The following is a 12,701-nucleotide window of genomic DNA, read 5'->3' as shown; positions in this document are numbered from 1 at the left end:
AAGCGGGGAGCCAGTTTACGAGAATCAGATTGGAGAGGTAAATTGGAAGTGGATAGCCATACTCTCTGACCAGAAATATAACGAGGGCTCTTGACACGCGATGTATTGGCAGCGACACACATGCGTCCTCTCGAACGGCATAGGGCAGATCTAACCCTCCTCCAGGTTCGCTTGAAACGACTGATAAATGCTTGAATGGACGGACAGTTAGAATCGGTCTCCTGAGACGAAAATAAAGTAGATTGAAAACCGAGGCAACACTGAAAGGGTAAAAGACCTAAGGTGGAGGTTTGTAGAGAGTTATGAGCATACTCGGCCCAGGGGAGCTGTTCGGCCCAGGACGTAGGGTTGCGAAAGGCTAGACTGCGGAGAATGTGGGCGACAATCTGATTGGCTCGTTCGGCCTGACCGTTAGTCTGGGGGTGAAAACCCGAGGAAAGGCTAGCTGTGGCACCAAGGAGGCGACATAATTCTCTCCAAAACTGCGAAGCGAATTGCGGACCCCTATCAGACACGACGTCGGTGGGCAACCCATGAAACTTGAACACATTATCAACCATAATCTGGGCAGTTTCCTTGGCAGAGGGGAGCTTGGCGAGGGGAATGAAATGAGCCGATTTAGAAAAGCGGTCGACCACGGTCAGAATGACCGTATTACCAGCCGAGGGCGGAAGACCGGTCATAAAGTCGAGGGCTATACGGGACCACGGGCGAGAGGGAACAGGTAGCGGCCGCAGGAGAACAGCAGGTGGGGAATTTCCCGCCTTGGTCTGGGCACAAATAGAGCAGGCGGCGATAAAACGACGCGTATCACGGTCTAAGGTCGACCACCAGAAACACTGACGAATAAATGCGATAGTGCCCCAGGCCCCGGACACCGGGATGAGCAGTTAATTTGGAGGAATGAGCTCACTGAAGCACAGCTAAGCGTGTGGGCACCGGGACAAAGAGGCTGCCCCTAGGGCAGTTACGGGAAGTGTTGACGTGAGAGAGAGCGCACCTAACCTGTCTCTCGATTCCCCAAACTGTAGCACCCACCACCCGACCGGGAGGAATAATCTCCTCTCGGGGGGTGCTGGCAGCTGAGGAATCGAAAAGACGGGACAACGCGTCCGGCTTACCATTCTTAGAGCCCGGGCGGTATGAAATGACAAAATCGAAACGCGTAAAAAAAGAGCCCAACGAGCTTGACGCGAGTTCAATCTTTTGGTGGAACGGATATATTCTAAATTGCGATGGTCAGTCCAAACAATAAAAGGGACAGTAGAACCCTCTAACCACTGTCGCCACTCACCCAATACCAGGCGGATGGCGAGCAGTTTGCGATTACCGACATCATAATTACGTCCTGCGGGAGAGAGACGGTGGGAAAAGTATGCGCAGGGGTGTATCTTGCCATCAGATGCTGACCGCTGGGAAAGGACGGCTCCCACCCCTACCTCGGAGGCGTCAACCTCAACGATAAACTGTCTCAAGCTATCCGGAGTGAGAAGGATAGGCACGGAAGTAAAAAGAGTCTTCAGATGGTCAAAAGCCACCTGCGCAGACCCGAACCATCTGAAACTGGATTTAACAGAGGATAGAGCGGTAAGTTAAAATTTCACCTGGCTGAAATTGCGTATAAAGCGATGCTAGAAATTAGCAAACCCGAGAAAGCGTTGTAGCGAAACGCGAGAGTCAGGGACGGGCCAGTCGACCACGGCCTGGACCTTAGCGGGGTCCATACTTATCCCCTCTGCTGAGATAACGGAGCCCAGAAACGTTATGGAAGATGCATGAAAGGAGCACTTCTCGGCCTTGACAAAAAGTCGATTCTCAAGCAAACGTTGGAGGACGCGGCGAACATGCTGCACATGAATCTGGAGAGCGGGCGAAAAAATCTAAATATCATTGAGATAGACAAAAACGAATAAATTGAGCATATCTCGAAAGACGTCATTGATTAGTGCCTGAAAGACAGCAGGGGCGTTAACCAATCCGAAGGGAAGAACCCTATACTCGAAGTGCCCGAGGGGTGTGATAAAGGCGGTCTTCCATTCGTCCCCCTCCTGAATGCGCACAAGATGATAAGCGTTGCGGAGGTCGAGTTTGGTAAAGACCCTTGCCCCCTGCAGGATCTCAAAAGCTGAGGACATCAGTGGCAGGGGATAATGATTCTTAACGGTGATGTCATTCAGCCCCCGATAATCTATGCAGGGACGCAAAGAGCCGTTTTTCTTTTTGACAAAAAAAAACCCAGCACCGGCGGGAGACGAGGACGTCTTATTACTTTAATTAAAAATAATAATATTAAAAAGGACGTCGTATTATTTTAATTAAAAATAATTCTCTAATGCCTCCCGTTCAGGAGCCGAAAGAGAATAGAGCCTACCCCGTGGAGGCGTGGTACCCGGGAGAAGATCAATGGCGCAGTCATACGGGCAGTGGGGCGGAAGAGACATGGCTCGGGAACGACTAAAAACCCCTCGCAAATCGTGATACTCCTCCGGTACTCCCGTCAGATCTCCAGCCTCCTCCTGAAAAACAGAAACAGAAGACACAGGGGGAACAGCAGAGACTAAACACTCAACATGACATGACAATTTCCAAGACAAAATAGACCCCTTAGTCCAGTCAATGTGAGGATTATGGTGTTCTAGGCAAGGATGGCCCAGCACTACGGGAGTAAAAGGAGACTGAAAAATAAAAAAAGATATTGTCTCTTTGTGGTTACCAGAAATGGTCAGAGTCTGGGAATCGTCTCTTTCTGTACCCTAGGTAGGGAACTGCCATCAAGGGCAAATAGAGGGGTGGAGTCTCTTAGATGTGTGAGAGGAATACCTTGTTGGAGCGCCCACTCCTCATCCACAAAGTTCCCCACGGCCCCAGAGTCGATCAAGGCGTTGCAGAAAGCTGACGACCCAGCCCACTGGAGGTGTGCTGGAAGTGTCGTACAGGAACTAGAAGGGTCAAAACGCCTCTCCACCCGAATGGCCACGTCGATGAGATCGTCGAGCCGGGTGGGGATCTCGCGGACGAGGACCTCGTCCCAAACCTCAGGAGAAAGCCCCTCCAAAAAACGAGCGACCAACGCGGGTTGGTTCCATCCGCAGGTGGTGGCGAGGGTCCGGAACTCAATGGAGAAATCAGGCACGGAACGCCTCCCCTGCCGAAGTGTGGAAAGCCGTCGGGAAGCCTCCTCACTGTAGGTGGAGCGGTCAAAGACCCGAATCATCTCCTCCTGGAAGCGCGCGAAACTGGAGATGCACTCCGTCTCAGTCTCCCAGTTAGCCGTTCCCCATTCGCGAGCCCGACCATTGAGGAGAGAGAGAACGTAGGCGATCTTGGCTCTCTCCTTAGCATACGTCACGGGCTGTAGTGAGAACACCACCTCACACTGGGTTAGGAAAGAGCAACATTGTGTTGGCTCACCCGAAAAGACCGGAGGATTATTAATCCGTGGCTCCGTCGGAACGGGAGGACCATGAGAGGCGGAAGGCTGGAGGCGCAAACTGTGAACCTGGCAGGAAAGCTCGGACATTTGGGCAGCCAGTGTCTCGACGGCATGTCAGGCAGCGGAGATGTCCTCCTCATGCTTCCCTAGAAGGACAACCTGGTGTTCGACGGCGGTCTAGAACGGGGTGCCACTTGCTGAGTCCATATCTGGTCAGATTGTTCAGTGATGGTATTGGAGAGAGAGAGAGAGAGAGAGAGAGGACTCAAATGCGAGTGCAATGATAACTGTTCTTTAATGAAACAAAGTCTGGCCACAGGTATTCCAACAAAAGCAGGGGAAAAATAGACCAACAGAAGAAGACCCGTAGACTGGGTAGCGTAAATGAACTGAGAAGACCTCTGTGGCAGGGGTGGCCAGCGGGCTGGCGAGGCGGAGGTTCTTGACACTAACGAAGGAGCAGGCGGTTGGTGCTCACAGAGCGGGGGAAGCCGAAGCAGCTCTCAGCAGGTAAGGTTCTGTGGGTGCAAATGGTGAGCACAGAGTAATTCCAGCAGTGGTAGTGAACTACAAGCAAAACCCAGACTCGATAGGACATGACAGGACAAAACTAACGTGAAGACGACAATGGTCGATACTCATCAGTGACATCAAACAATCTGACATAGAGACAGGGAAAAGAGAGGGTAGAAGTAGCCAAGATAATGAGACAGGATGAGGAACAGGTGGAGGGAAACGAGCCTAATGGAAAGTGGAAACAGCTGTCAGTAAAGAAACGGAGAGTGATGGGAAAATGGGAAGAGAGTTACCAGCAGAGGGAGACAGAGAAAGAGACAAGATCATGACAGGATCATGACACATTCAACTATAGTGCAGATTATGGAAACCTCAGGCTCAAACTCCTTTTACATTTACAAAAAAATAAATCATACAGGTTTGGAAAACATGAATGCAGGTAAGACAGACATGTCCTCACTTTCCTGAACTCTTTAAATAATTCCGAGACCACATTTTCCTTTGCCACAATAATTATTGCCTCACACAGCATGGCTTAGTTTCCTTCTCTTAGCAATGGCTTGCTCTATCAAATAAATATGAGCCCTTTATGTAACACCTTCATTGTGCCCTTATTATAGACACTGAAAAGTAAAGTAAATGAAATCAAATTCACAATATGAATCACTTATCCTCTGACCACGAATGATTTCGCCTCATTATGACTATATTAGCCCAATCAATGTGACATGATTGTGTACTACTTTCACAGACTTAACCCGTTGGTCATTAATAAGCCATGCCAAACACATTCACAAGAATGTAGTGAGCAGCCGCTCCTAGAACAGGGAATCTGCATATCAAAGGTGCTTCTATCTCTGCACTTCGAGCAGGAACACATCAAACAGGAATAACAAATAAATAAAGAACACTTCAACTTGAAACCACTTAAGAAAGCAACCTCTCAAAACAAACTGCCGTGAGCTATGGTTGTGCTGTTTCTCAGTGTGGGAGCGGAGAGAAGGGTACGAATACCACTCGCTATGAATAATAGCTGATTGGTTTCCATGTAGACATTTCTCAAAGGAATACATAAGATACTGATTCAATAGGCAGCCATCTCTGAGGTGGGATCTGTGTGTTCAGCAATAGAAAGAAAGCACTGCAACCCTAGATAAACAATACCTTAACAACTGCAGAATATACGTGGGATGGCCACCAGCATCCCCACTGAATTAACTTAACTGCTGGTTTGACTAACATTATGAACTCCATGCAGAGAACAGTTCTGCTGCCAGCAGTTGAGACAGTTGCGCTGTCTTTGTAATAGGATAAGACACTGTTCTGACGAGAAAGGTGATGAAAAAATGGAATGAGACCCTGTTAATATTTATTTCACAAACATCCTTGTATTGTATCACTGTCAAGGTTTAGCTGGCTGAAAAATTGGATATTCAATATTCAGAGCTCATTAAACCTCTCTGTCAATTAAGTAAATTGTGTTTCTGGTGTGGTGTGTATTATTGTGTATTACAATGTGATTACATTTGACAACATGCTATAGATAAGAGTACACAGAGGGAAATATATTTAATATAAATTCTGTTCTGTAAGAATATGAAGAATGGGATCAAAATATTTTTTTATGAAAAATAAATGAATAGTTTTCAGCATTGACACATTAACAAGCTCAAAGGTGACAGTAAAGACATTTATAATGTCACTTAAGATTGCACAACTGCACCATGCACAACTGTTTTCAACAGGAATTATATTGCATCACTGTCTGAGTTTATCTGGCTAAAATATGGGATAATCCAGCATGATCTCACCGCAATTCGTACTTATTTTACAAGGTGGCTAATTGGTATGAATTCGTACGACCTCACTCATACAAATGCATGCAATTTTTGCTAAATCATATGTACAATTCGTAGGAATTTGTATGAATGACCTACACCTAGCCCCGCCCCTAAACCTTCCCATCATTGAGGTCTAGACAAATCATTCAAAATCATCATGTGAGGTTTTACACATTAGCCACCTCGTAAAAAAAATACGTATGAATTGGTCGTAAAATAGCGTTGGATATTCAGGGCTCATTAAACCTCTAATAATAATAAAAAGCTGATCATTTCGTTAAACCATGCTGGGAATTGTCACAATGCATTTTTTTTGTTATATTATGGCCTTTTAATCTAGTTTTTGCATTCACTAGTTTATTAGGAATGCTTGTGCAGTATGATATTATTTTTTAATAGCACTCAAGAGAAAACAAGGTCATGAAAACTGCATGTGCAATAATTACAATACAATTACATTTTTACATTGAGCTTAGCATGTCACACTGCAGAACTTACCATATAGTTTCCAACAGTTAATATACTATATTATTATCCACATAAATAACAAAGTAGAGCCTTAAGTTAATATTTTCTTATTAACATGTCTTTTTTAATACATTATGTGGAGGCATCAGAATGCAGAACAGACAGAACAAACTCTTTATTTTGCCAAACAGATCAAATTTATTTTATAATGAAGTACTGCATTTTTTTTTTGTCAGATAACACATTTATCACCAGCCAATTCTCACATTAATACTATTAGTATTTGCTACACTGATTACAAATTTAGCTATTATTAACACACTGCTGAAACACTGTAAAAGCTTGTTTATCAAAGTTCCACAAAGGAAAATCATTTGATTCTACATAATTCTGCAGATGTACAATATATATTTATGAAGCCACTCATTTCTTTTTAAACCACAGGTTAAAGAAAAGGGCAGAGTGAACATTGCATGGCACGCAAGTGGCTCAATATCTCTGCAGGCTTCTTTTCCTTGGAGTTACTTTCTCCTAGCAGCAGAGAGAGAAGAACTCCACCACTTAATCCAGAAATTGAGGACATAACAAAAGGAACACTAAGTACAGTAATACAAAACAACAACAAAAAACAAGGCAATACTGGACTGAACTGAACTCTCTGTTCAGTTTTTGTCAAGTACAGATCATGATTCGTATGGTCAATTAGAGTGACTTTTTTTTTTGTAGCTATTCTATTTACTTCCTCTCTGCAGTTTCCTTCCTCTATTCATCTCTTCTCAGTATACACCTTTCTTTGTTCCACCAGGGTCCTTATTGTTGGCTCACTATGGGTTTCACAGTCAATTCAGTAAACTGTGTTTCCTGTGTGATGTGTATTATGGTGTATTACAATTTGATTCCATTTTTCAACATGCTACAGATAAGATGCAGAGGGAACTACTGTATATTTAATATAAAAACTATTTTTATAATACACCATAAATATACTAGCTTATCATTAAAAACATTTCGATTCAATATTTTTTTCTTCAAAAAAGATATTAGCAAGGGCACGTTGAATTCATCAAAAGTGAGAGTAAAGTAATGTAAAAGATTTCATATAAATGCTGTTATTGAAATGTGTATGCACAGAGCAATCCAGAAAAGCAAAAGAAAATGTTTACAACATGTGCTGATATATATTTATTACAGTATCTCTCTCAGTCACACAATCTTACACAATAGTCACTATATAATAGCAGCCAGCTATAGGCAGTCAAAAATGAAAATATGAATGGGAAAATGATTGGCCTTGTTCTTTGAGGAGAGTACAATTACATGTCATATCAGTGAACAAGACCAGATACCTGGCAGAAAGGAAAAAACACCAGCAGCAGCATTTCATTTCTCTAGAAATGTTACAAACCCAACGGAAGCATCAATATTCACAAATTGCCTTTTCCAGGACAATCACTACCATGATATACTCACCCCACCCGATCAAAGTGAAGCCCCACAGGTACTTAGAGTCAGACAAGAAGGCCATGAAGATGAGACTGTGCAGGTACAAGCCCTCCACCAGGATCCAGTAGTAGTTTGTAGCCAGGAAATAGATGAATAGCAAGACAGTCACTTTACAACCCATCTAAAAGTTAAGACCAGATCAAAAAAGTCAACACTCATATCACAACATGGCAGTTTTGATTAAACAGTTAAACACATAGTGGCTGGGGAGCAATACTTTTGCTGTGACAAACATATTTCCCAATCTCAGTTGGAGGCCACCAAGATAAACAATCTTCTATTGAGATGCCTTAGTTCAGACTGACATATAACAGAAGAGCAAAACAATATGCTTTTGTATAGTTTCCTGATTTGGTACAATTAATAAATCACATGGGGTTCTTTAGATCTTTAGATCAAACCAGAAACTCTCTTAAATACTCGCATTTGTTTAAACACACTGCATGTACATGATCACGCTGATTCAAAGACAAAAATGTTTTGTTTAAATAAAGTGATATCTTACCCAAACAATGAAAATTCTGTTTACTCACCCTTTAAATTATTCTAAACCTGTATGACCTTCTGTGGAACATAAAAGAAGATTTTTACAAAAAATGTTTCACCTTTTGAAAATCAAAGTAGAATTGGACCCCACTGACTTTCACTGTATGGACCAAAAAAATCTTCTTCTGTGCTCCACATATGAAAGAAAAGGAGAACTGTCACCTTTATTATATGTCACCTCTGTTATATTCTACAAAAGTGCCCAAGTCATGAATACTCTTTTAGAATAATTAGCTCACTTTTTTTTTTTTTTTAAATGACACATTGTCAGTGTGAAACGACAGGAACAGTCTTTAGGACAGTGGAAGTGTGACTAAATGACAACCTTTCACTACAGTCAGCTGAGTGGCTGTATTCTATAGCAGGAGAGCTGCACTTTAATGAAGCTATTAGCTCACTACTATGACAGATGTGTGTGGTTAATGGCCTTAAAGCATTTCCAAACCAATGAACTGAATTAAAAGGGATTTCACATCCCACATCAAAACATTATCAAAGCTTACTTAGGATGGCTATTTCTCTCTTTATTATCAGGCACATTTATAAGATTGTTTTACTCTGACAATATCTTGGAATCAAAGCCCAGAGGGGATGTACACATCCTCCACGCACTCTTGGTATTCTCTCAGGCAAACTCGTCACAAGTCACGAAGCCTGGCATTCTTTTCAAGGAGCATTGAAAGACTTACTGTGTACACTGGGTACTCTGGGTAAGGTGGATGTGTTAAAAATTATAAATCTGGGGTGCTTTTTGAAGAAAAACAAAAGAACACATTTGATTTATCTTTATCTTTCGATTTTGCTAAAGGATGTAATGTGTTTCTAAAGTGGTGAATGGAAAGTCTTGGCATGCAAACAAAAATTTTGTTTATGGTTTTGGCATAAAGTGAAGTATCTAAACAAGGAATTAAAGGGGTCATATGATGCATTTAAATTTTTTCTTTCTCTTTGGAGTGTTACAAGAAGATCTGTAAAGTTGCAAAGACTTCTACATCATAAAGTGGAGTCAGATGTCTTAACCGTCCGTGGCTTGTGTACTGCAAACACATAGGAGCTTCATCACTGTGTCTGTCACGTCACTCTGTTCCCCTTTCAGGCTTGAACTGATGGGAAAACTAAGGACATTATTAACTGTGTTTACATTTGTTTTGAAAGATTAAGCTCGCAATTATGGAAAGGGGCATTACATTTCCAACGAGTGCTTTTGGTGTTCAGCCAATCACAATGCACTAGGTCAGTTGGCCAATCAGAGCAGACTGCTTTTGTCGAAAGGGTAGGACTTTGTAGAAAACGACGCGTTTTTTTGAACATTAAAACATCACTTATTCTGTTACACCAAATACACAAAATAATGATCTTAAAAAAAACGTCATATGCCCCCTTTAATGTAAAAAAATAAAAAATTGACCACACTGAACTAAAAAAAGATAATTTTGATTTTACTGTATGAAGACTTCAAATAGTTAGCAAACATTTGTGGACAAAAGGTATTAAAATAACAACAGCCAGTCATAACAGAAATATTATACAAAATGTTCTTGTTACTGTATTATCTTTTTAAAAATATGTTTTTGTATGGAAACTTTTGGCATAAAATAAATTCTTTTTGTTTGCGAGTTTGATATGAAGAATTTGAGTGTTTTGTTATGCCAAAAAAAGTAATGTAAAAAAAAAGCACTGCGCTAAACTAAAAGTTGAACAGACAAATAACAGTGAAAAGAGTAAAGAAGGGGAAAGTAGAGTAGCTATAGCATAGGAAGCTGCTTGGAAAATGTTACCTGTGGCACAGTTCAATCTTCACCTGAATAAGATTAGGAATTGGAGTAGGACTCTTGGACACTTCAGAAGCTTACAGTAGAAGATCAGTCATGTTAAAGAATAGGCCGGTTGGTTTGTCTAGTGTCTCGTCTCTCAAACCTCTCTAACCTCTGCAACGTGCCTAGATCTGCCAAAAAAGTATGTGTCTGTGCCTGTAGGATTGTTTTGCCCCTATGAAAAAATCTGAATCTGTAGAGTAAGTTGAATTTATATACACTATCATTCAACAGTTTAGTAAAGAAATTAATGCTGGATGCATTAAATTGATTGAAAGGGATAGTATAGAAACGTCTTATGTTACAAAAGATTTGACTAGGAGGGGCAGATAGTAGACTCAGAAGTTACACTAAATGTTATTGATGGCATATAGTTGTGTAAGTTTGACAGCGTGGATTCATTGTACATTGGTGCTGCTGTGATTTAAGTCAAAAACACAAAAATAACTCAATACATCAAACGATCTGTAAGAAGAGACAAAGCAATAGTGACCACGTAATGAAAACAGTTACTCACACTTGTGTTGCATCATTACTGTTGGATCAAATATAGTCGGCACAACATTGTCTTTTAGTTTCAATCTTTTAGAAAATCCTGCATCGAATTGTGCCTTGTTTGTAGATGAATCCACAGTAAAATGAAGTGAACAAGGGACCAAGTTCTTACTGGCACTGTCTGGATCTTCATTAAAAATAGAGTTCATTCATTCTTTCCTAATGTTTGGATCAGAAGGAAGGCAATGCAAACACTGTTTTCCCACAACTTGCCACCACACAGTGGGCCTCATTTATGAAACGAACGTATGACAGAAAATTGGCCGTACGGTTGTTTCAATGCAAACTTGGAATTTACCAATATGAATGTGAGCAGTGGCTACGATGTATTTTTTGAGTTACCTGAACTTTGTAGTTTGAAGTTGAAAATTGTAGAATGACAGCATTTTGTTAATTTATGCTATTTTCCTGACCGTCAAATGAAGCTCATTAGTCGATTGTTAACCAGTGATATTAGAATGTAACTTTATAGCTTTATATGAAATGCAAATAGCAGCATAAAACAACAGACCATGAGGATTCAATCGTCGCATTATGCACCTGCAGTGCTTCTGTGAACTGAGAGAAATAGAAATAAAATGAATAAAATAAAAAGGAACACTCAAAATATATAATAGGCTATAATATAATTACCAGATTAACAAAAAAAAAAAAAAACCTGACCTGCTTCCTTGCCATTTCAGCGATGCAGCAGTTCTGGTCTGTTTCCCCTGCCGCTATCCGGCGGATACTAAAAGATCTTGGCATTGATGCAAATGCCACGTCGTTACTGCGGCTCGTGCAGGTCTCCCCTTCACACAGATGATGGCCACTACTTGTTAAATATAACAAATACTCATGTGTCTGTTCCACTTCATTCATTACAGGCGTTATATTCAAGTGACGATTGTTTTCTGCTGCCACATTTATCAACAAACAATCATTCATACGATGTGATTGGCGGCAGACAACAACAACTTGAATATCACGCCCCTAAAAACAGCCTGGTTTAGAAGCCTTGCCCCTATATTTTATGACATGGAGAAAACCCGCACAAAAAGAGGAAGTAATCTCATGAAAGAGAAGTTGATCTTACTCCAAAAACACCCATTGCCGTTAATTTGAGGCGGTGCATCACACTATTACGTCATAGAAGTACATTCCAAAAGCTGTCGTTTTGGCAGACTGGCCTTAATATACTGTAAGCTGTTTTAGACTAATGAAAAAGTTTTGAGTTCTGACATTTACAGGATGTTTTTATAGTACAATGAGCTTTTATATGACAACATTTTCTCAATTTATGACCCCTTTAAAATCAGCCATTCTGTCTACACTGGATGCTTTAACATCAATGAATAAATAACTGCAACTAAATGAAAGTAACAGCTGCCCTGTTCTATGACTGACACAAAGGACAAATGCATTTGCAACAATCACTGTTTGATAGTGATGTACAAGTGGGTGAGTTGTTTACTTAGTAATTAGTCCATCCATTACCAAGCCTGACCCATTCAGGCTGATTTGTAGAACTGCTATGGACATAACAGGTGAGTGTTAGCGGGTAGAACGCTTAATCATACAATCACAGAAGCACTGCCTCCTCTCGTGACTTTTTGTCAATTTTGTGCCTAGAAATCTCCACAACATAAAATCACTCAAGCAAATAATCAATAAAATAACAGATCTAACCTTGGCTGAGCTGTGAGCAAGTTTCACGGACACAAAGAAGCTTCACCTCAGCCTATTTATATCATTGCCTTCTCAACCACTATAACTCAGCCAGAATATCTGTCCATCCAAAAGTTATTATATATATACTGTGTATATATATAAATATATAGATATATATATATATATATATATATATATATATATATATATATATATATATATATATATATATATAAAGAGTTAATTGCACACGAGCTGCAGTATTTTAGGTATCACTGAGCACAAATGGTACAGGATGAGTTCCCTACTATAGTTTAATGCCACAGATTAGGAGTTTCTTGAAATCCCTAATATCAAGTGTGATCAATAATATTA

General features: G+C 40.9%; 1 protein-coding gene across 1 annotated transcript in view; it reads right to left on the bottom strand.

The window, feature by feature from the left end:
- pth2ra (parathyroid hormone 2 receptor a) overlaps positions 1-12,701 on the bottom strand; it is a 58,480-nt gene that overhangs the window by 27,215 nt on the left and 18,564 nt on the right. Inside the window, exon 7 of the mRNA XM_059499357.1 lies at positions 7,729-7,882. Within this exon, the coding sequence (XP_059355340.1) occupies positions 7,729-7,882 (154 nt within the window). The remainder of the gene's footprint in view (positions 1-7,728; positions 7,883-12,701) is intronic.

The sequence above is a fragment of the Carassius carassius genome, chromosome 19, assembly GCF_963082965.1.
Source record: "Carassius carassius chromosome 19, fCarCar2.1, whole genome shotgun sequence".
Lineage (NCBI taxonomy): Eukaryota > Metazoa > Chordata > Actinopteri > Cypriniformes > Cyprinidae > Carassius > Carassius carassius.
Note: the sequence above shows the minus strand (reverse complement) of the source record. Positions and strands in the feature narration are given on the sequence as shown.